The 22,862-nt window shown below is 54.3% G+C and overlaps 2 protein-coding genes across 8 annotated transcripts in view; one reads left to right on the plus strand and one right to left on the minus strand.

Annotated features, from left to right (window-relative positions):
• Positions 1–2,501: 2,501 nt before the first annotated feature.
• Positions 2,502–12,678, minus strand: MED8 (mediator complex subunit 8). 2 transcript variants are annotated; one of them, XR_011975769.1, is made up of 7 exons: positions 10,728–10,852; positions 9,833–9,977; positions 9,261–9,401; positions 9,058–9,139; positions 8,412–8,663; positions 5,007–5,202; positions 2,502–3,328 (listed from the first exon to the last, which is right to left on the minus strand). XR_011975769.1 is itself a non-coding variant. In XM_072649149.1 (7 exons), the coding sequence occupies exons 1-7, from the start codon at positions 12,599–12,601 to the stop codon at positions 3,264–3,266; spliced, it is 810 nt and encodes a 269-aa protein (XP_072505250.1). In that variant the 5' UTR covers positions 12,602–12,678; the 3' UTR covers positions 2,502–3,263. The 2 variants fall into 2 exon arrangements, 1 of the variants encoding a protein (XP_072505250.1); XM_072649149.1 differs by lacking the exon at positions 5,007–5,202 and adding an exon at positions 12,596–12,678 and having other exon boundaries at positions 10,728–10,846.
• Positions 10,846–22,862, plus strand: part of SZT2 (SZT2 subunit of KICSTOR complex) — an 84,373-nt gene continuing 72,356 nt past the window's right edge. For 5 of the 6 annotated variants that reach the window (XR_011975767.1, XR_011975768.1, XM_072649147.1 and 2 more), the window contains exons 1-12: positions 11,948–12,228; positions 12,609–12,783; positions 12,906–13,031; positions 13,128–13,307; positions 13,444–13,614; positions 17,683–17,814; positions 18,083–18,221; positions 18,460–18,566; positions 18,846–19,056; positions 19,148–19,318; positions 19,432–19,666; positions 21,202–21,331. Coding sequence is in view for 4 of the 6 variants with exons in the window: in XM_072649147.1 (XP_072505248.1) it covers positions 12,206–12,228; positions 12,609–12,783; positions 12,906–13,031; positions 13,128–13,307; positions 13,444–13,614; positions 17,683–17,814; positions 18,083–18,221; positions 18,460–18,566; positions 18,846–19,056; positions 19,148–19,318; positions 19,432–19,666; positions 21,202–21,331 (1,800 nt within the window). In the remaining 2 variants the exon portion in view is untranslated. Of the gene's footprint in view, positions 11,860–11,947; positions 12,229–12,608; positions 12,784–12,905; positions 13,032–13,127; positions 13,308–13,443; positions 13,615–17,682; positions 17,815–18,082; positions 18,222–18,459; positions 18,567–18,845; positions 19,057–19,147; positions 19,319–19,431; positions 19,667–21,201; positions 21,332–22,862 lie in introns of those variants that run through there. The other variant, XM_072649144.1, reaches the window with a different exon arrangement.

Raw genomic sequence — 22,862 nt, forward strand, 5'->3', positions numbered from 1 at the left:
AATTGCCTAGGGTCACACAGCTACTGTCTAAGGCCAAATTGGAACTCAGATCTTCCTGACTCCAAGTCTGGCTTTCTCTTTATTGCACACTTGGCTGCCTCAAGAAAGAAAAGTAACTCCTTTCCCTCCTCATTCTTTGTAACAGAAGCAGCTGCTAAGTTGCCATTCTTTTCATGGCAGGCTTTTTGTTGAAGGGGACCATGGTCCACCCACCTCCACCTGAAGACCTGCAGTGATAAGGAGCTCATTACTTTCCAAGGAAGCCCAGGGCAGCTCTCACGGTTCCAAGAGGTCTTTCCTAATCTATCTGCCTACCTTTGGCTTTTGTTAACTTTCTCCCACTACTCCTCTTCTGTCTTCTAGGGCCAATCAAAACAAGTGTGACCCCCTTCTCCACAAAACAGTCCTTTAACTATGTGGAGCCAGCACCTGGGTCCCCCTAAACCTTCTCCAGGTTGATTGTGTCCCATTCCTTCAAGTTGTCCTCACATGACTGGATTCCAAGCCCATCAGGATATGATTGCTAAATTTGAATCCAGTTCTAAAGGTGTGGATATGGTGCTCTTGTGGTTGCCCATTCCAGGAAAGATTTCAGGGAGGAATGCCCCCTACCAAAGGAGTGTGTCTCTTCTGCCACCTGCCAGCTTGGGCTTGAGCTGCTGGTCATTTTCACCTGAGTTTGGCCAGTCAACTGAGGAGGTCTCTGGACCTAAGTGACCTTTAACACTAGACCAAATGAACCCTTGTGTGTCTCAGTGAGCTGGGACCCCAGCCCCACTGGGTTGAGATATCGACTAGGGAAGATTGGGCAACCAGGGCCCCTGATATGACCCCCCGTCCCCACATGAAGAAGGCAGCTGGGATCTCCTAGGGTCACAGAGTGCTAGAAAGGACCAAAGAATTCAATCCTCGGGTCACAGATGAAGACATTGTGATTTTCCTGCTACAGCATACTGCTTCTGGGATGGGGGGCTGGGCTTGGCCTCTGACACCTGCCACATTTGGAGTGGCCAGGTGCACGCTGGGCACTTGCCCTGCAATGTTGCTGTTCAGGAGACCCACTGGAGCCCAACCCCAGGCTTAGCTGAGTGAGGGGCAGCAGGCCCTGAGGCCAAATGAACGTGGGGAAGGGGATGCTGTAGAAAGAAACATCCTGAGCTGGTTGCTTTGGTGCCTGGGGTGGGTGTTTGGAAGCCTTGACTCACACAGGTCCCAACTGCCTCCAAAGCACAGAGAGGTCACTGTCCATGGAGGATTGTTCTCCTTCAGGCTGCTTCACAATGAGGGGATTGTTCCCAGCTGCAAGGGGGTAGTGTGGGTGGCAAAGGGCCTGGCTGGAACTGGTGCGGAGCATTTCAGAGGCGGGTGGTGGCCCCATACATGACTGAGCCCTGGTATCCTCCCTATCAGGCTGAGGGAGAAGGCGGGGAGTGAGCCAGCTAGGTAAGGGGAGCATCTGGGATTTGAGATAGGAGGAAACTGGGACAAAGGGCAATCATAGGAAAACTAAAAAGGTTGGGTAATGGGAGCTGTACCCACAGACACAGCCAGGGCTAGGTGGGCGAAAGGCAGATGTCCATCAAAGCTCAGGCCTCAGCAAGGTCTAACCTACAATTCTGAGCTTCTTACTCTGAGGACCCAAAGGTGCTTGGCTAGCCAAACCTAATCTCTGCCCTAGGACTGCTCTATTTCTATCCCCTGACACCTCTGGGGAAAGTAAAAGGGCCACCCACTTGCTACAAACACCCTCTTGAAGGACCAAGGGCCATGGCACGTCCCTAGTTCACATATAGTGGCTCCTCTAGAGGTGGTGCAGCCCCAGGGAGTACTCAGGGCACAGGCTTTTCGTTAGCAGATGCCTTTCCAAGTATTTTCTCAAAGATAGCAGATTGTGTGTCCAGATAGACCACACGTCCTCAGAGTCTACCTAACCTAGGTTACCGCACAAGGACTCTGCCACCCTGAGCCTGGTTTCCAGGTGCCAGGATCCTCCCAAACCAAGTGAAGGAGAGGGGAAGGGCCTTGCCCAGGGCCCCACAGGTAGTGTTGCAGGCGAGCTCTAAACCCAGGCACTCCTAAGTCCTGGAGGTACCCCAATCCTAGTGGGAGAGTTGCAGAAGTGGTTGGCACAGGGAAGCGTGGCCCCTGAATGTCTGACATTTGGCAGCATTCCTGGGAGTGCCGGGAGTGCTTGGGGTCCCCAGGCCTCATGCATATTTCCTGTCTGAACAACAGAAAGTAAGTTGGGTGGGCAGGGCTCCAAGCTTGCCAGGCATTGAGAAATGTTTCTCCAGGCAAACAGGAGGGCAGGTAACAACTAAACTGCCTGAGGTGTTGGAATCTCACAAATTCCACCACTGGAGATGAGTATGAGAACTTGGCTGGGCCAAGGGGGTCACTCAGGCCAGGCTTGCCCCAGAGGTTTGCTAAGAAGCTCATACGCAGGCAGAGGAGGCAAAGGGCAGGAAAAAGCTGCCCACAGTAAAACACTGACACACGAATCACTTTAAAGCCTTTTTTTATTCTGAGGATACACAAGGGACCCAGAAGGGATTCATGTGGTACCAGGGGCCAGCTGTCTACCCAAAGAGGCTTTGGAGGAGGTAAAGAGAAGCAGTGGAGAGTAGACAGCTGGAACAGTGGCATCCCCTTGGAGCACGCCCAATGCAGCATGCAGGAAGTCAGGCAGCTGGTACAGCAACACTCCGGGGCCCTCCTGCTGTCACTGCCCAACAGGAGGTAGGCAGAGGTAGGAGGAGACCCCTCAGGCCTTCCCCGGGCACAGATCCCAGACCAAACCCAGGCTGAAGGCCTTGCAGACATCTCCTCTCAGACAAATAACAGGAAAGGAAGCTTTTTCACAGTTCAATGAAGGGACAGTGCTTTACAGTGGCCTGTTACATCAGCTCCCAGGCTAAGACCGGGATCCCCAGCCCCTCCCCTCAGCAGCTGCACCAACTGCCTCTACCCAAGGGGGCCTTCAAAGAGCCCCAGGACCCTAGGGCCAAGGCTACCTTTAGGCTATACAGGCTGCATGGATGCTCCCCGAGTCAAAGTGAGGGCTGAGCAGTCAAGAGTCCTGAGTGACCTTAAGGAGAGTGAAGGTCCCGGAAAGAGGCCTGATGTCTGAGATGGTGTGTCCCCGTGAGGGGCTCTGCCCATGGACTTGTCACTTCAAAAGCAGGACCAGGCATTCAGAAAAGGAGAGGGTGGGCCAAGTTGCTGAGGAGGCAGAGAAGTGGGGTCTGTGGTCGGTGGGCAGCTTACCGCTGGTAGGGGTGCATTGAAGCTGACTTGATGTTGGTTTTGATGCCACTTGGCATCTTACCTAAAGGGAGAAGGAAGCAGCATGGGATTGAGCAGACCTGTTCAGTCTTAATCCAGAAAAGCCACCCTCTACCCCTATGGTCACCTCCAAGCTCTCCTGTCCCTGGGCTGAGGTGCAGGTATTTCTCTTTCATTATATGCCCCCTAGTGCCAGGACCACCAGGAACCCAAGTGCTAGTTCTTGAGAAAAGCTCAGCACAGAGAAGCAGGGAGGTTGGAAGGTTTGTTGCATTCACACACAGGGACACATTTCCAGCACCCTCTGACATGGTCCAGACAGGTCTGCTAGGCAATCTTCCTGACAAAAACTGTTATCAGGGCAGGGAAGGGAAGGGCTGGCCCTGGCTGTCAATCACAACCTACAGCAGCAGAGGGGCTCACTCACAGCCAATCACCAGAGTGGGGTCACATGTAAACGATGAAAAGGGCAGACTCTCGGTACTCCTGGGGCAGAGTCTGGCCTCAAAGGAGCCTCAACACCCCCAATGGGTGGCTCTCGTCCTTCGTGGCCCTAGAGGTTACCTTTCTGAATCCACCCAGCCACGTGTCATCAGGCTGGATTTGTGAATTCTTGAGCAGGAGTGAAGGGAGTGAAGAGGAAATGGAAGGAGGGAAAACACTGGAGAATGAACAGGTCAAACATTCTCTTCTCTGCTGGCAGAAAACAATGCCATGGCTGAAGTCATGCCATCATGGGACAGAGCTGAATAACCTTGCCCAGGGATGTGCCTTACACAAAATGCCTGCAGGACAGAAGAGGGAGGTGACCTAAAAAGGCAGGGACCACTCCACTCAGTCCATAGCAGTCTGTGAAAGGGAAGGGAAAGAGAGGGGCCACTGAGCACATCCTTGGTCTGGGGTGGCCAGAATCCAAGAAGAGTAAGACAAGGGACTGGCAGTGTTGCTTGGAGAGGATGAGAGCCTGCAAGTAGGGAAGGGTCTTTGCAGTAAAGGTATCTGAAACAGGGAGTCAGCACCAATCTGTAAACAAAAGCGCCATTTCCTGACATGTGAGTGGTCAAAGAGCATGGGCAGCAGTGATCAAAGGAAGAAATGCAGCTGACAACAGCCAAAAGGGGGATGGCTCCACTGTCTGCCTACCTGACCTGCAAGTATGACCTGAATGATAAATGTGGGAGGGGCTGGAAGTAGGTGGGCAGACATTGGTACCATGGAGAACACAAGAATGTGGCGCAGCCCCACAAGAATGGGGTCAAGGACACCCAAACCCAGATAGCTGAGGTACAAGGGATGCAAAGGCAAGCATGCTGGGGAGCTGTGAAGTCCACACAGGCTGGACTCAGTGATCCTCCTTCCAAGCCCATACCTAGGGACACCAAAGAATGTGGAGAAGGAGCCAATGCACACAGATAGATATTCACAGCAGCTGTCTGTGGCAGCAAAGAGCTAGAAATAAGGGAGTGCCCACCGACTGAGAATGGTGTAGGAATGTAACAGAACATGACTGGCATAAGAAAGGATAAAGGGACGGATCCAGTCTTCTTATATTTTGTCATCTATGATCCGGCTACAATGGCCTCCTGCCTCGTCCTCAGACACGATACCCCATCTCCTATCTCTAGGCGTTGGCCCTGGCTCTGCCCTGTGCCTGGAGTGCTCTTCCTTCTCATCTCCACCTCTTGGCCTTCTTCTCCTTCAAGACTCAGATCCAATCTCACCTTTGGTAAGAGGCTGTTCCTAGTACCTCTCCAGCTGCTAGTGTCCTCCCCTCAGATGACCTTCATTCCATTTCCCCTGGATGCAGCTTGTATGTATAGTCATTTCTATGTTATGTCCCCCATCAGACCACGAGCTTCCAGAGGGCAGGGAGTATGTTTTCGCCTTTTTTTGTATCTCCAGAGCTTAGCACAGTGCCTGGCACACAAAAATGCAGGTTGACTGATGGTATGAACTGATGCAGGGTGAAGTGAGCACAACTGGGGGAACAATTTACACAGTGATGATGACATTTCAAAGAAAAAATACTTGGAAATACTGAAACATTCTGACCAATGCAGTAACAGTCATAATTTCAGAGGACTGCTGTTGAAGCCTGCTGCCCCCATACTGACTCAAGATAAAAGAGACACTGGTGTTCAGACAATAGCCAATGGATGGATTTGCTCTGTTTGACTCAGTTTGTTGTAAAGGGTGGAGGCTTTTTGGGGTAGGAATAATGATGCTCCCCCAAGAAGAAAAGGGGGTCAAATATTAAAAATGAATAGATGAGAACAGATAAGAAGGGCAGCTTTGGAACAAAATGGAGAATTTGTTACATACTTAAAAAACACAAGCCAGACATAACAGAGTCTGCTTCAGACAATTTTCCTTCAGTTCTTCATATATGGAAATGTCCATATCCACTGGAATTTGCCAAGTTCACAATAACAAAACATCAAAATTAAATCTAAGAGGGGCTCAAACTGTTGCTTTAGGTGGACAGGACAATGCTAACAAAACAAAATGACAAGAGAAGTAAGGAGACAGAAAGAGGGTCCTAAGTGGCCTTAGATGAAGTCAAGTCACCAAACTCTGGGTCCTAACAAATACAGCAGATGTGACTGCTGAGCCACTGTCAGGGACACCTGAAAGACTGGAGAGAGTGATACTGAAGGAATGGGAAAAGGCAAATGTTCTGATTTTCAAAAAAGGGAAGAGGGCAGATCATTTGAGACCAGTGAGCTGCATGGATTCCTCGGAAAATTCCAGAATGGTTCATTTAAGGAGATGGTGAGCATCTAAACAAGGATTTGGGGATTAGAAGAGCTAGCTTCGCTTAATCAAGAACAGGTCATGCCAGATGAACCTCATTTCCTTTTTACAGAGGATTATTTAAGTGGCAGAGCGGGGAAGACTGTAGACATAGTTACCTAGATTTTTAGCAAAGTATTTGACTAAGTATCTCATTAACCTATGGAAAATATAGGTGAGAAGTGGCCTAGACCACAGCAGGATCAAGCTGGGAGGAACCTGAGAGTGCAATGGGGTTGGTCTGCTTCGTCCAGGGACCCGAAGATCATAGCACCTTTCTGTATGACTTGAAGTGAATCCTGCTATATATGCTGTCTTCCCACGAGTGTGAGCTCCCGTACAGCCAAGACTCATCCTTTCCCCAGTATCTCCTTGGCCCTTGGCAGAGAGTGCTACACATAGTAAGCTTCAGTCTTTCTACAGCTAAGGACACTGAAGCCCAGTGAAGAGAAGGCACCCTGCCCAGAGTCACATGGCTAGGAATGTCTGGGACGGGGTTAGCAGTCTGGTCTTCCCGACTTCACGTCCAAAGAGCCCTGGCTCCTTGGGGTTCCTGCCGACCTAATATAAGACTAACTCAGAATGAGCTTGAACAGCTGCCGGTCAATCTGGCAGGTGTTCAGTGGAGTGCCCCAAGGATCTGTGCTCAGTCCTGGGCTGTATCCTCTTTCTAACAACAATTCATTCAAAGGCAGCAGAACATAGTGATCAGGGAGCTGGACTTGAGAGTCATCGAAGACTTGACTTCAAAAGTCCTACCTCCAACACTAGGTAGATGAACTACAATTTTGTTTTTAAAAAGCTATGATTGCTGTCGACAATTTTTGCTGCCACTGGTGACTCCTGTGGGGAGAGGTCCTGACCCCTGAGTTATCCTTACTTCCAGCCAAAAAGAATCATGTTTTAGGTACCCTGGATAGCTAGATTGCATATTGCTAGTTCTTCCACAGGACAGGAAGCCAAGATAAGCAGAATGAAACACAATAGTAGGCTAAAGGTGATAAACTTCCCAAACAGAAGTTCAGAGCTCGAAGATCAATCCAGTCTGAGCCACCCCCAGGAATCCTCCATCATAACATCTCCCCTAAAGGGGCTGTATGGCCTCCGCTCGATCTCTAAGAAGTGAGAACTGCCCCCCCTCAACCCCCTTACCCTCCACCACTGTGGGAGCTTTCATTTTGAATTAGCAAGTTTTTCCCAATATCCAACCTAAATCTCCCACTATTCCTGGTCCTGCCCTCTGGGACCAAAGAGAAAAAAATCTAACCCGTTCTTCACATGACAACCTTTCAGACACTTATCCATAATTCTCATGTCCTGGCTACCCCACCTCCCCCAGCTCCTGTATGATGATTGGAGACCCCCCGCCGCCCAGGGTCTTAGACTCCTGATACATCCTTCCTAAAATAAAGCACCCACACAAATTCACTGCTGATGAAGCTGTGAATTGGTCCAACCATTTTTTAAAAATAATTTGGAATTACTCGAGAAAGAGCCAATCTAACAGCAGTTTCACTCAGGCAGTGAGGCACTTTCCCTACATATGCAATCTCATTAAATCATTCCAGCAGCTCTGGGTTTTACAGGGGCTGGCTCATGGTCACACAGCTCCTGAGGCCACATGTGAACCTGTCTCACTCCACAGCACCACCAAGAAAAGGCCCCAACCAGCACCTTCCTTTCACCCAAAGGCATCACTACTGAGCACATCTCTACGGAGGACAATGACAGAAAAAGGTCCCCTGAACAGCCCCATATCTGCCTCCTTTTGGCAACAGGACACAGGCACCTGTCAGCTCAGAGCTCTCGACCAAGCCCTAGTGGATGACAAGTTTTTGTTCCGTAAAACAAGAGAATATAAGAACATCAGAGAATGCCAAAGACCCATGCGGCCCATGCTGACCCAGGATGCCAAAGTGGCAAAAGCAAAAGTTGTGTCCTTAATTTGACAACAATGACCAATCTTGGTCCCAGAGGGCAGGTGATAAGGCACACTGTCCTTCTTCTTCCTTGTGAGGTGGGGGACTCTGGCTACAGAATACAGGCCACTTTAATTGCTGGGTCTGGGGTGATTTTCTCTTGTCAGAAGGGAGGCCTCAAGGGTGAAGCAAACAGCTGAAGCATCAACAAAGAATAAAATGAGGTCAAGCTACACTTCCTGTCCTTGGTCACTGCCTTCCTAAGCTGGGACCCAGACTGAGCACAGTGCTCCCCAACTTCAAGCCCTGGAGACTACAACTGAGTTTTCCTAGCAGCTTGGATTCCACTGGGCCAGCCCCTCTGTAGGCACTGCACTTTTCTGCCTCCATGCATTTGCTCGCCATTCCTCTTACCTGGCTGGCCAGCTTGCGCCATCTGTACTCCACTAAGCAGAGTGCTCTGCTGCTGACTGGATGTGCCTGTCATCTGAACTTGCTGCATGCCAGAAGCTCCAGTCAGGAGGGTTCCTGCCCCAGACTGGCCTGCTTGGCCAGGGCCACTGGTGCCAGGAGATCTCCAGTTGGACAGACCCTTACCAAATGCAACTGCAGCCACCAGGGCATTGGTGTCTGTGGGGTTGAAGGTCTGTTTATTCTGACGGAGACCTAGAAAGGAAAGCCAGGGCACTGAGAAGTGGGCAGGACGAGAAGAGCCAGGCCCAAGAACCTGAGGGGGCTTCTGACTGCCCCAATACCCTAAGACACCTCACAGCTCAGGCATGGGAGCAGCAGCCCCTGTGGTTGCCTCAGGCCAGCACACGTGGGCTCCCATGAGGGTCGTTCCATAACAATTGTCCCCTGTGGCTTCACCATCAATCCCAGGTCACTCTCCACATTCGCTTTCCTCCATCTTTCCTTTCCTCTCGAGACTTTGCCATCATGCCCCCACTGTAGCCTCTATACCTCCATACCTCCATTTTCCATGTCTATGCCCCTTTCCCTCCTTCCCAATCTTCCCTCCCCCATGATGACCAGTTCCCACCTTGCCAAACACACTCACCTCCACTTTCTGACTCTCGTTCCTCTTTGCTGATTTTTTCCAGTAGGTTTGAGCACATTTTATTCAAGGTCTGTATTTGCTTCTATAAAACATGCAGAAACACTGAGGTGAGCAGGATCAGGACTGAGGGCTGCCTGAAGAGCAGACTGCACCCATGCCTCCCAAGCCCCCCATCCCTGGGGCAGAGCACTGGCTTCTGTTACCTGGGCAGCATCAGTGCCGATTCGAGCAGCGTCTGTGGTCAGTTGCTTCTCCTGTTCCTCCACCTCTGGGTCTGGTTTGGTTCTCAGGTGGTCAGGGACCACCTCATGACTGAAGACAGGAACCCGGCCCTCTGTCTGGCGCTGTCATAAGCACAAAGGCTTTGCTATGTTAACTACATCCTCTACTTGGGAATGGGATAAGAGAGGGGATGGGGTTGTGATAGAAGGCAGGGCAGATTAGGGGAAGGGATAGTCAGAGTGCCCACCATCTTGAGGTGAGGGGAGGGGAGAGGTGGGGAGAAAATCTGGAACTCATCTTGTGGAAAAGAATGTTGAAAAGTAAAAATAAATTAATAAAAAAAAAACTATACTCTCTACTCAAGAAAAAAGCACTTTGGTCCCTGGTCCATCCATACCCCAGGCTATCTTTTAACAAGCGCCCCAAAGCAAATGCCACCAGCTAAGTGGAGAAAGGGGCAAAGAGCCCCAGTGGCTGGGGTGAGGGGTGGTCTGGATAGAGACTAGAGGGAATGTGTTGCTCTCGCTGTGCTCTCCCAGGCCCTGCTTCTCACCGTGAGCTCCTCATCTCGGTCCGGGGACAGCACCAGAGGAATGATAACCTGGTTCCGGAGCAATGGGGTCTTCTCATGTTTGAGGACCTTGTTGAGAGTGTTCAGCTGTCCAGAGAGCAGAGCAAAGCTGTCCAGGACTGAAGGCCTAGTTGGAGTGGAAGAGATGGGAATAGGGCCTGGCTAAAAATGTGGGCTCTGACCCATGGGACCCCCTCGGGGAAGTAACAGCTGCCTGAGAGCCCTTCAGAGAAAGACAGAGATGCAGCCTTAGGATTCAGAGATGTGATGACCCTTTACACCCAGGCCCACCTAGAACAGATGCACAATCTGGGACTGAGACTGACATGGCTGCAGGAAAAGAAAAGGCTCTTAAAGCTAGCAAGGCCTGGATAGCCTATACTAAGCCTCCTCAGGAGAGAAGTTCTATAGGTCAAGACCCTGATTAGACCATGCTGTCTCCAAAAGACCTCTTTTAACGTATGAACTAGCCTCTACTTGCCAACGGAAACATAGTGGGCCTTCCCATGGACTGGCCTTCCTATGGCACCCAATGTATGGAAAACTGGAAGAGGAGAATGCAGACAGCAAAGTAAAATGACGCATCTTTCCTGCTGCCTCAGTGATGCCTTTGCCCTTCACTCATACCAGTGGACTGCCAGCATCTGGGGACAGAGGGGAGTCTGTGCTGACTGGGTTCCCCAGCTCTTTGTCTAAGGAGCTTCATCTTCTCTGGACACAAGTGCCTTAACCCTTCTCCAGCCCTGACTTGCACGAGGGGCTCAAGTCCTCCGGGGGGGCCCAGAAGCTGGGAAATTAAACTGTGACTGAGGAGGCTCAGGAGCAGCATGCCTGCCTCCTGCTGAGCTCTAAGGCCGTTCCGCCCACCTGCCCTTACCAGGTAAGCCGGTCATACTCGTTCTCCAACTTGCAAATAAAACTTCCCAAGGAGCTCTTCAGATCTGCCACTTGATTCAGCAGTGCGTCCACTGATGCCTCCAGCTGCTTCTCTTCCCTCTGCATGGACAGAGACCAGCCAGTCAGCCTAAGGTGGTCAGGGCCCAGTGTGCCAGACACAGATCTCGACTTAGAGTCCATGGGGCACCTGGTGTCTGATGAGAAGACTGAGAAGCCCCAGGGAGGGGTGAGCAGGAGGGGCTAGCTGGCAGGGACACAAGTCTCACCCTCACTGCACCAGGCTGCCTTTTCCTTCTGAGTCCTATTAGGGTCCTAATGGGCAAATCCCAGGACAGAGCCCAGAGCCCCAGGCCTGGTGAAGACTTGATGCAGAAAAGCCAGGAGGGGAGGGAAGGGTGTCTGCCCCTTCCCCAGGGTCTGCGTGAGTGCTGCTGACTGCCCAAGACATGCTGCCTCTATTGCACTGGTACCATGTGGCACAAGAGGATCCCCAGAGGGCCCCTGGGCACGAAGCGTGCTCCAGGCAGGAACAAGGCTATGGTGAGAGACTGTGTGGGCACTCCATCCTGAATCTCTGGTGACCACGGGGAGCACCTGCAGAGACAGGGCAGAGGTGGGCCATCCCATTCAGGGCAGGATGGAGGCGGTCACCCAGAGGCGGGTTAGGGGCCACCCTGGGGATTGGCATGCCACACGCTGCATCCTGCCCCCCACCTGCATTTCTCCCGCCCCTAGCTTATCAGCAGCACCTCATTTCTTCTAGGGCCTACCACACCCTGGCATCCCTGGGGTGTCTGCACCAGGCCCTGACCTTGGGGGCCCCTCCTGAGGCAGCCTGTCAGGCTAGCCTGGATGCTCCTGCTCAGTGACACAGGACCAGGACAGCCTGCCCCCACCCTGGTCCCTGGGTCCCTGTGGGATCCTGACCACTCCTTGATACCTGGAGGGCAGAGAATGAAAGGCTCCATCCCTCCCCCCGCCAGAGTTTGCTTTCTCTAAGTCTGCCCTTGGTAGGTCAGCCCTCGGCATGTGGGAGCTCCCCTCCCGGCCACACCCGAGCCCTGCCCCTCAGGACATCTCCAGCCCTCGGCACACGGATCCTCCTAAGCCAGGTGTGAGCCCTGACGACCAATCAGACCATTCCCTGGGCACGGTCCCTGACCGGGGCCCTCAAGGAGCTTGGGGGGGGGGGGAGGAGGGGGAGGGGTGACCCTTTTGCTCCTCTGTCCTCCCACGACAGCCTACACTGGCTGATGCCACGGTCCGGCCTCCCTTCACACCCTCCGGAGAGAGTGGCCCAGGGCACAGACGCTCCCCGGGCTGGATCTTAAAGCCCCTCCTAGCTAGGCTCCCACCTACTTCTCCAGGCTCATTGTGGATGATTTTACCCAGAGACACGTGGGTCCGGCTGGACCTCTTGCCTCTGAGCCTTTGTCTCGGCAGACCCTCCTTCCTCGAATGCCTTCCCGCTGCAGGTTTCAGTAAGCTCTTCTCCCTTCCACGTCCCCTCCCCCACCCCACGCCCCCTCCCCCTCCCCCCGCCCGGGGCAAAGGCGGGGTAGGCTCGCTGCATATATGGCAGACCCTGGCTCACTCAAGGGTGCCTTCCTAGGCCTCAGTGTCTGTACGTAAATTGAGGGCAGGGTAGAGAACGTCGCGGCCCCATCGGGCTACGGGTCCGCCCACACCCCAAGACACTCCCCGGTGTACGCGCTCCTACGCCCCGGGGGGCCCCCAGCTTCGCTGCAGCGCCGCGAGCTCTTGGGCCTGGCCTTCAAGGTCTCCTCCGCGGGATCTCGGACCCGAGGCCGCCTCGCTTCCCCCCGCTACCGTCAGTCCAGCGCTTACCTGCATCTTGTAGGCTGCAGGAACTTCCCATTCCGGGGTACCGCCCCCTAGCTTCCGCTTCCGGAAGCACCGTCGTCGAACCCCGCGACTTCTCCGGGAGCTTCCGACGCGACGGCCGAGCGCTTCCGGGTCGCGGCGGGTCAGAGGTCACCCGGGACCTGACAGCCATGGCGGCGGAGTCGGCCGAGGTAAGGCTGGGGCGGGCGGTCCCGGGAGCTCAGGGCGTGGGTGCGGGGCCAGGCCTGGGGGCAGAGCGGCCCCCCGCAACCCCCGGGGCGCCGGGTCTCTGAGTGCCGAGCTCCCCGCGCAGGTGGACGAGGCCGCGCACGTCTTCCTGCTGATGCGCAAGGGCCACCGCATCTCCCGCAACGTGCGCCTGGCCTGGTTCCTGAACCACCTCCGCCAGCCGGTGCGGGCCGCCTCGGCCGAGGAGCTGGTGAGTGGGGGCGGGGCGGGGCGGGCGGGGGGCGAACGGGGGGCGGGCAGCCCCCTGGCCCCCGCGGCCCCTGACCGCCCCGCCCCCTCCCCGCAGCTGCGCTCCGAGCCGGAGCTGGCCGTGCTCAGCGTCCTCCCGCCGGGCTGGCAGCCGGACGAGCCGCTGGGGCCCCCGGGCCGGGCGCTTCTGCTGGTGCCGTCCACGCGCGTCACCTTCCTGGCGTGGCGCTACCGCTTTGTCATCGAGCTGGACCTGAGCCCGTCCACGGGCATCGTGGTGAGGCCCCCCCCAGCCCTCGGCTGCGGGGGGTGGGGGGTCCTGCCCCTCCCCCCGGCCGCTGGGGGGCTCCCCTTCCCCCACCCCACTCCCCCTGCCCAGCACCCCCATTCTCTGACCTGCCCCCTCCCCCCAGGATGACTCCACCGGAGAGATTCTCTTTGACGAGGTATTCAGGGCCCTCTCCCGATGCGTGGAGGGGCTGCTGCGGCCCTTCCGAGTCCCGGGCTCCTCCATCACCTTCCAGCCAGAGATCTACGTGACCATCCAGGCCTACTCCTCCATCATCGGCCTGCAGTCCCACCAGGTAGGGAGGCTCCTGCGGCGGCGCGGCCGCGTCTGGATCGAGTCCTCCTTCCCCGCCCTGGGCGCGGGGGTCCTAGCGCCTCCCCTCCCAGCCCTGGGCGCGGGGGTCCTAGCGCCTCCCCTCCCCGCCTCTGGGCGCGGGGGTCTTAGTGCTTCTCCACGTTTTGTGCCCTTCCCCCCACGCCCAGGTGGCTGACAAGCTTGGAGTCAGGGCTCGGACTCTTAGGCAGGTGACGCTCACAACTCACTTCTGGGAAGAACGTGGTTAGCGACCACACTGACTGCACAGGGTGGTGGGGAGGATCAAATGTCTTTAAATACAGCATTCTAAATTCTGTTGTGACATCTTGCTTTCCGCCTAGCCTTGCATAGTTATGCCCCAGTGGGTATAGCTGGGGCCTGTACTCCAGATACTCCCCTGCCCACCCCACCCCCTTTACCTACACTTGTGCTATCCTTGCTGCTCTTACTATGTGGTGGGACCCCATACCCTGACTCATCCAGAATCAGGGGATCTGAGGCATCTGATTCAACTAGATTGGAACAAGATTTTCCTCAGCCTTCTCAGACAAGTTACCATCCAGTGAGGGGGTGAGCCCACCCTACTAAGCACTTATTACACACCTGCTGTATGCAGGGGGATCCAGCCAAGGGAGGCGGGAAAAGCTCCCTAAGAATTGACCTAAGTCTTGAAGACAGGCAGGCTTCCAAAAGGCTCAGGTCAGAAAGGAGAGCATTCTTAGGATGAGTCACAGCCTGCGCAAAGGCATGGAGGTGGACCATAGAAGATGAATGCTTGTGTATGGGTAACAGCAAGTAAGCCAAATGGGAAGTGATGTGAAATCAGTCTTGCAGCTGGTTTTGAAGGGCTTGCAGTGCCATACAGGTGTTTCACTTTTGTCATGAGGATCGTGGGGTCCCAGGTACAATAAGGGGAGGAACACAAAGGTGGCAGGGAAGGTTAAGAGTGATTGTACTGAGGAGGATCCCTTTGGCTTCAGTGACAGAGATGGATGGAAGAAGGAAAGACCAGGCATGGGGCCCAACAGGAGGCTGCTCTGTGTACTCTTTCCATGAAGGGTCAGTGAAGGGGACAGCTTTATGAGGGGAGATGAGGGAATGGACGTGGACAGTGTGAAGGGTGGATTGACATGGCTTGGTGACTGGCTGACTCCGAGGAGTCAGTGAAAATGGCTGAGGGCGTGAACCTGATCAACTGGGGAGAGGTTGGTGACCTGGGCAGGCTGGGCAAGTCAGAAAGTTGGGCCCGCAGCACAGATCTTGCTCAAGAGACCTGCAGGAGGTCCAGGCAGGGCTCTGGGACTGGCGTTCCAAAGAGATGTAGAAACGGTAGTGAAATCCAGGGGGCTGATGAGGCAAAGAGAAGAGGATACCTGGGGTCAAACCGTGCTTTCCAGGCGAAGGGGAGCCTGAGAAGATGTGGTCAAACAGGAGAGCCTTGAGAACAGGGCCAGGACCTGTGGAGGGAGAGGATGCAGCCAGTGTTTGGTGCAGCCAAGAACTGGGATTTGGCAGATCGACATGGACCTTAGAAAGCCCCCTCAGCTGGAGTATGGACAGAAGCCAAGGCTTAGAAGTTCTTGACTTCAAGCTCAATTCTGTTCCCCGCAAGTTTTGCTTCTTTCTTTGCTCTTGGGAGCCAACCAGTGCCAGTCTACAGCTCTCCTATGCCCACCTCCCTCTCTCTGCCCCCACTACTTCAGGCTCCTTCCCAAATGGAGGAGAACCCATCTTACATCCTCTCCGTGCCTTGCTCCTTGTCACGGCCTTCCTGAAATATGGTACCAGTCCTCAGTGATGGCTGTGGCCACCTCTCCTCGTGGGTGCTTCTGTACCAAACTGTTGACAGCCCACCAGGACCTCCAGATCTTTCTTAGCCATGCCATTCTGCCACTTTTTCCTATGCTTTGCTTCTGCAAATGTTTTTGAAAAGCTATGCGAGATTCTGGCCATGCCAGTGCTGCCTGCTTCCCATCGTTTGAGGGATTGCCGTCCTGTCTGTGGATGAGGGAGCAGTTCTCCCAAATTGGCCTTTACAGACAGACCCAGGAACCCATGTTGGGACAAACTCAGCACAAGAACCGCCCCGAGGTGCACCGCTGTCCTAGGAGGGCTGCAAGAAGATGTTGGATGGCCACTGGTTGGGAGCCATCCTCAGTCCCCATCCTCCAGTCTGCTGCAGCATGTGGAGATCTTGTGGGGAAGCACAGCCTTTCACACTTCCCTCTTGTTGTTCACGTTGTGTTTTTTCTCTTTTTCCTGGAATTTTGTTCTTGAGATTCTCATTCCTCATAGACTGGTTTTCTTTGTTGAATTTCATCTTTGAAAGGGGTTCACCTAAAATCTAGGGGTGTGTCTGACACATTTTTCTGGCACAAATCCGAATCACCATTCACCACAACCTTGTACCTTCTGTGTGAGGCTTGAGAACGTTTCCTTTTTCTGTCCCAGTTGGTCTGTGGTCCCCTCCTGTGGCCAGGTTGCTGCTCTCTGCCCGTGGTCTTTGCTGAAATAGTGTTCTCTGGCTCTGAGTTCTCCTCATGTGACTTTGCTTTCTTGAGATCTAGTGCTCAGTGGTGTGCTTACCTCCCTGCCTCTGCCCCTCCCTCAGCCAGGCTGCAGTCCTGGGCTTCATCTCAGGCCGCCTTTCCTCCTAGGTCACAGCTGCTACTCAGCAAAGGGCCTTCAGAGGCCGTGCCTACCAGGATTGTGGCTGGGTCATTGGTGTCTTCATTATGGCTGTTTTTATTGGTGGAAAGACAGAGACAGCCGTTTCCTCTCTCCACTTTCTTTTTTACTTTCAAGCCCTTTTGCCTAAATTTGTGAAAACCAGTCTTTGCAAGGTTCTCTCCACCTGGCAGGGACTGTGCTTGTGAATGAAATCCCATTGTCTTCTTCTCAGTCCCCATCATCTTAATCAGCTGCTCGCTTCCCCAACCTCTGATGTTCCTTCGAATCATTTGCCTCTGTGCAGCATTTATGAAGGACGTTTTGGGTGACAGGCACCGGGGCGACCAAGACTCCATCCCAGGCCTTGTCCTCTAGGAGCCTGCAGCATGAAGGGGAGGCGTGTCTGCAGAATCTAGACTGGGCTCTTTCCCTTCTCCTTTGTGTGTCTAAGGCTCGTTGTATTTGGGGCCACGCTCCGAATAAAAGAGAATTCATTTTCTACATATTTAAGTCTGTGATAAACTTGGCTTTTGTTGTGTCTGTGCCCAACCTAAATTCAAGGGAGGAGTTGAGAAGGGAGGAAGGGCACGCTTTTCAGCCCCAGGGAGCCTGAGCACACTCACTACTAGTAACTGGTCAGGATCAAGGGATTTGACTATAGGTGATCTCTGGAGACTTGCTGCCACCTTGTGAGGGAAGACACCTTGTATCTTTTTACTCATGGGGAAATTGAGGCTTACAGAGGTGAAGACACTTGTTTGTGGTCCCCTCGGGGCTGTCTGTTGCTAGTAAATGTCAGGAAGGGAATTCCAGGCCAGGTCTCTGAGCATTCCCTCTGCTCTACCCCCAACCCCTACAAGGGAGACTAAGAGGTATGAGTGTTTTTATGCCACCTATTGCGTGCCAAGCACTGTGTCTGCTGTTTTATAAATACCTCATTTGAGCCTCACAACCACCCTGGGAGGAGGCAGGGCCTGTTATGATCCCTATTTTACAGATGAGGAAACTAAGGAAAACAGATTGAATGACTTGCCCAGGGTCACAAGTCTTGGAAGTATCTGAGACCAGATTTGAACTCAGGTCTTCCTGACTCCAGGGCCACCATTCAGTCCCTTGCTGCTGCTTTGCTGCCTGGAGGCTGGTGTGACCTCATCTCGATTCTGTTTCAGTAAGGGCATGAGCAATTTAGAGAGGGGCTAGAGGAAGGCAACCAGTGCGGGGAATGGCCTGGCACTCCTCATCATAGAGGAGTGATAGCCAGAGCAGGGCGTGCTCAGTGACCATGTCCAGGGGACGTAGTAGCTCTTCTCAGTGGGAGGCTGTTAGGTGGAGGAAGCACCATCCTGAGCTCCTCCTGAGCCCCAGCCCTCCCTGCCAGGTGTTGGCTCAGGGCTATCTCTTGGAACCTTCTCGGCGAGAGACCTTCTTGCAGCAGGTGTACTCCCAGCTCTGTGTCTTTGAGAATAAGGTGGCTGCCACACTCCAGCAGCAGTATGAGCCCCGGAGCCAGGTAGGTGGGCAGGAACTGGCCACTTCTGTGCCCAGGGGCACAGTCCAGGCATGGGAGCCTAGACGGGGCTCATGTGGCCCCCAGGTACCACTCAAACGCATGGTCATAGGCTGGGCACCTCTGTACCCCTGGGGCAGAGTAAAGGCATGTCAGGGGTGGGGAGAGGACTCTGGGCTGTGGAATTGATTGGGCAGGACTGAGCCGTCAGCTTGGACTGCTATACGTGGACAGTGAGCAGTAACGGCATCTCTCATGGGCCGGGGCTTAGGTGGACGCGTCCCACTTGAGCCAGGACCGGCCCCCTGGTTCAGCAGGGGTCTCCATGGTGACGGCTGACATCGGCCTTGTCAGTATGATCCGCCAAGGCATTCTAGCCCTGCAGCTTCTGCCATCTAACTCCAGTGCTGGTTAGTGGGCACTGAGGGAGGAATGGGATGTGATGGGATGGTGTGAGATGGGAGCCCAGGGCTCTCAGGGATTTGGGGGCACAGCCTGGGTAACTGATCAGCGATGAAGGCCCATGGCTCCCTGGATCGCTGAGACTCTGTGGCTCTGGTTATGATGGGTTCTCAGAGGCTGACCTTGACTTGGGGCCTCAGCCTAGTGGTTCACAGGGATTGACTCTGCTGCCCCCTCCTCTCCTAGGTATCATTGTGATCACTGATGGAGTGACCAGCGTCCCAGATGTCGCAGTCTGTGAGACGCTGCTGAATCAGCTACGAAGTGGCACTGTGGCATGTTCCTTTGTGCAGGTAAGTTGTTCAGGGGCCCTTGGCTTGGGGTACCAGGAGTGACTGAGGTGGGCTGCATTCTCAGGGCCCTCCTCAGCACTCCTGACCCACCAACTCTTAGGTGCTTCACTCTCTTATCCAGTACCTTGCCCAGCGCATCAGTTCAACCCATGACATCCTCTGCAAGTAGCCTCTAGCCTCAAATTTGCTGCCTCCCGAAGCATCCTGTTGCATATGTGGAGGCTTGGAGTGGGCCTTGTGTCCTCTGCCCCCTCCAGCCTGTCCCCTGCCTCTCCCTAGGTGGGGGGTGTGTACTCCTACGACTGTAGCTTTGGTCATGTGCCTAATGTGGAGCTGATGAAGTTCATGGCCATGGCCACCTTTGGTTCCTACCTCTCCACATGTCCTGAACCCGAGCCTGGCAACCTTGGACTGACTGTCTACCACCGGGCATTTCTGCTCTATTCCTTCCTGCATAGCGGAGAGGCCTTGAATCCTGAGTATTACTGTGGTGAGGAGGAGACAGGTTGGGGGGGAAGGTGGGAGTAGGGCCTAGCCTAGGGGAAGCCCCAGCCCTGACTCCCTGCCCTGCCCCTTCACAGGCTCCCAACACCGTCTGTTTAATGAACATCTGGTGTCAGCAAGCAGCAACCCTGCCCTGGCACTACGGCGGAAGAAGCATGCAGAGAAGGAGGTGCCTGCTGACCTGGTCAGCACTGTGTCTGTGCGGCTGAGGGAGGGCTACAGTGTCCGTGAAGTCACCCTGGCCAAAGGTGGGAGTCCTTCCAGTTCTCCTGGCTAGGGGAGGTGTGGGTCAGGCCTGAGTGGGCAGCTGGGAACCCCTAAGTCCTTCTCCTCTCGCTGACTCTGCTCCCCTCCCCCAAAGGGGGCTCCCATTTGGAAGTAAAGCTGGTGCTGCTGTGGAAACACAACATGAGGATCGAATATGTGGCCCTGGCCCCCTGGCCCCTGGAGTGTGCAGGGCCTCGGGGGACATGGGTGGAGGTGACCATGGAGGGCGGCTATGACATCCTGCACGATGTGTCCTGTGCCCTGCGGCAGCCCATCCGCTCCCTCTATCGGACCCATGTCATCCGCCGCTTCTGGAACACGCTGCAAAGGTGAGCCCCTCAGGCTGCGAGGACACTCTCCCGAGTCGTGCTTCTGGACCCCATAACTGCAGAGGCTGTACGTCACCCTGACCTCACCTGTTCCCTCACCTTGTGTCCAGAAAGCAGGAAACCATTTTAAGCGCCTGCTCTGTGTTAGGTAGCACTACGTGATTCAGAGACAGAGAGGCTCACAGTCTAATGGGGAGACACATAGCTGTGGACAGACAGGATCTTTCCAGGATACGTAGCCTGAAGGCACTAGAATTGGTGGGGGGGAGAAGGCTGGCTTTGGAAGGGAGGACTTCAGCTGGGTCTCAGAGAAAGCCTGGGAGGCCAGGAGGTGAGGAGGGAGGACATGCCAGCAGGCGGCACAGCCAGTGACAATGCCTGGCATTAGGAGATGGAAACCAGGGGAATAAAGTGTAAGTAGGAAGACTGGACAGGTAGGTGGGAAGGGGCCAAATGTCAGAGTTTATATTTGATCCTGGAGTTGATAGGAATCCTGGAGTTTATAGAGGCATAGGGGAGGGTGAAACATTAGGAAAGTGAATTCCACAGTGGAGAAGGAGACGGAGTGCAGTAAGGGGACAGACTGTAGGCAGGTGACCCCCACTCCAGCCTATTGCAATAGTCTATATGTGTGTGAGGTAGTGAGGGTCTGCATGGGGCAGGGGTGGGGGCGGAGGAGAGAAGAGTTCCTGCTGGGAGGTGAAACCACAGGCTGTGGCAGCAGGTTGGCTATGGCGTGGGTCCAAGGGGGTAAGCCCAGAGGATTAAGGGGATGGTTCTGGCTCTGTGTGGTTATAAGGAAGTATGGGAGGGGAGAAGCCAAGGAGTTCTGTTTAGGACACATTGAGTCCAGTGCGAGACATCTGAAAGGCAGCTGGAGATGAGAGACTGGAGATTAGCGGAGAGGCTGGGGCAGGAAAGGAAGACTGGAGAATCCTCAGCATAGAGATGGTCATTAAATCCTTGGGAACTGATGAGATCACCAGCTGAAGTGACATAGAGGGACAAGGGGGGTAGGGGGCCACCACAGAGCCCTGGGGGACACTCAAGGTTCGAGGGTGTGACCTGGAGGAGAATCCAGCAGAGGAGACAGAGAAGGAGCCATCAGAGGGGAGGAGTAGAACCAGGAGAGGGAAGGGGTATCCTGGCGAGGAGAGAGCAGTCAGCAGTGTCAGAGGGCACAGAGAGGTCAAGGAGAATGAGGATGGAGGAAAGGCCCCTGGTTTTACCAGTGAAGATGTCGTTGGTATCTTTGGAGGGAGCTGTTTCAGTCAAGCAGAGGAACCTCAGGGTCTGTAGGGGCTCAGCTCTGCAAAAGCAGTCAGGATCAGTTTTCTAGGGGAGAGAGACTGGGGCATTGGGTGAGATCAGGGCAGCACTTGGTGTTTTTCCAGAGCTTTGGAAACTACTCCTCCTTCCCCCCTCTCCCTGGGGCCACATGTAGCCAGCCACCACATCTGTCATGTGATGCCTTGGATGAGGCCCGCTGTGTTTGGGGGAGAGACGGCCTTATTCTTTGGTCCCTTCTATTGCAGCATTAATCAGACAGACCAGATGCTGGCACACCTGCAGGCTTTCTCCTCTGTCCCAGAGCATTTCACTCTTCCTGACAGCACCAAGAGTGGAGTTCCCCTCTTCTATATCCCACCTGGCTCCACTACCCCAGTAAGTTCCCCTCACCCCTCCTTTCCTGGGGTACCCCTCTGAAGCCTTGTCCCTGGGCCCAACTCCTCGGTGTTTCCTCTAAACCCTTAGGCTCTTCCCCAAGGCCGGCATGTGGTCCCCACTAGGCTCACCCCTGAGGGAAGCTCCTAGTTCTGAGTTGTGTGTCTTTGAAAACTGAAGGGAAACTGACTGAAAGACCCACGGGAAGCTTTAAAAATGCCCTTTAGTTGACCATGACCAGCTCGGAATTGTCAGGAGCTCAGTTGTATCCCTCTAAAATTCAGGCCCAGGATTGGGAGGCTCAAATAGCCACCACCATCCTTCCTTCATGGCTTCAAAGCCAAGGCTGGCTTCGAGGCTGCTCTTCTCCTGTCTGCTGGGGAGGGCAGGCTAGACAAGATCAACATTTCTGGGAAAGAAAGCAATTTTGCTGAGAAACTAATAGACCTTCAAAGGAGAACATTGCCCCGGCCTGGGCCTCTGATCTCCACTTGCCTCCCAGCTAAGTGTAGAAGGCCCTGGCTGGCTCAGCTCAGGCACTCCCAAAGCAGACCAATTCAATTCAGCACATGCTTATTAGCAATCGGCGATGTACCAGGCCCTGTGCTGGGTCCTGGGAACCCCAAGGCTAGACCAAACTGTATCTTTTGCCAAGGAGCCAGTATTCTACTGTGGCTTATGTCATGTGAAGGGGTAAATCCGTTACTGCTCCCTGGAGGAAGGAGATGGCACCAACAGCTCAGGACAGGGAGTGGGGCATAGGGGGAGGTTTAGGACTGCCAGGTGGGGGAGAGCGAGAAGAGGGGTTAAAGAGGGCAGCTAGCTTGGAGCCCCACTGGGGAGGGCTTTCAGAGCCAAGGTGACAAAGCCATGTCCATAGGCTTCCTTGCCAGCTCAGATTTTTAAAACCTCTCTGGAAGGTGGAAGCAAGAGCCAACCAGCCCCAGGAGGAAGATGAGAAAGAAAGTCATCTTCCAGTCTGGAGTCGAAACGTAGGACAGCCCGTAGGATTCTGGGGAAGGGGCTGGACACTGTCCAGGCAGGCTGGGCAGAGAGGGCCAGGCCTTTCCTGACTGCCCAAGCTACTGGCAGGGACTAGGGAGACAAGGAGAGCTCCCTCCCAAGAAGCTGTGACTCCCAAAAGGTAGAGGACAGCTTCTCAGCACTGAAAGTTGGGGTGAGTGTCTGTCTTCCACAAAAAAGGAAAAGAAGGGATTTTGTCACCTGTAGACAGTGAGGTGGGTTCAAATTGTAAACCTCTAGAAGGCATCGTAGGAAACCTATGGCAAAGGATGGTGTCACCAGGCAGGAGCTGGCCAACCAGACAGGGCTGGGCACAAAGCTTACTTGGGGTTTATATCGTTGTCCTATGTTGTAGAAAGACCCTTGGCCCTGAGTCAGCAGACATGGACTGCGAGATCTCAGCTTTGAGCTTTCACCTTAGTGTCTGGGACTGGGAGGGGCCGCAGCAGGCATGAGGGGATGGGCCCAAGGCCCAGCATGCGCAGAGGGCAGGTATTTAATATGTGGT

Source organism: Notamacropus eugenii, chromosome 2 (genome assembly GCF_028372415.1).
Source record: "Notamacropus eugenii isolate mMacEug1 chromosome 2, mMacEug1.pri_v2, whole genome shotgun sequence".
Taxonomy (NCBI): domain Eukaryota; kingdom Metazoa; phylum Chordata; class Mammalia; order Diprotodontia; family Macropodidae; genus Notamacropus; species Notamacropus eugenii.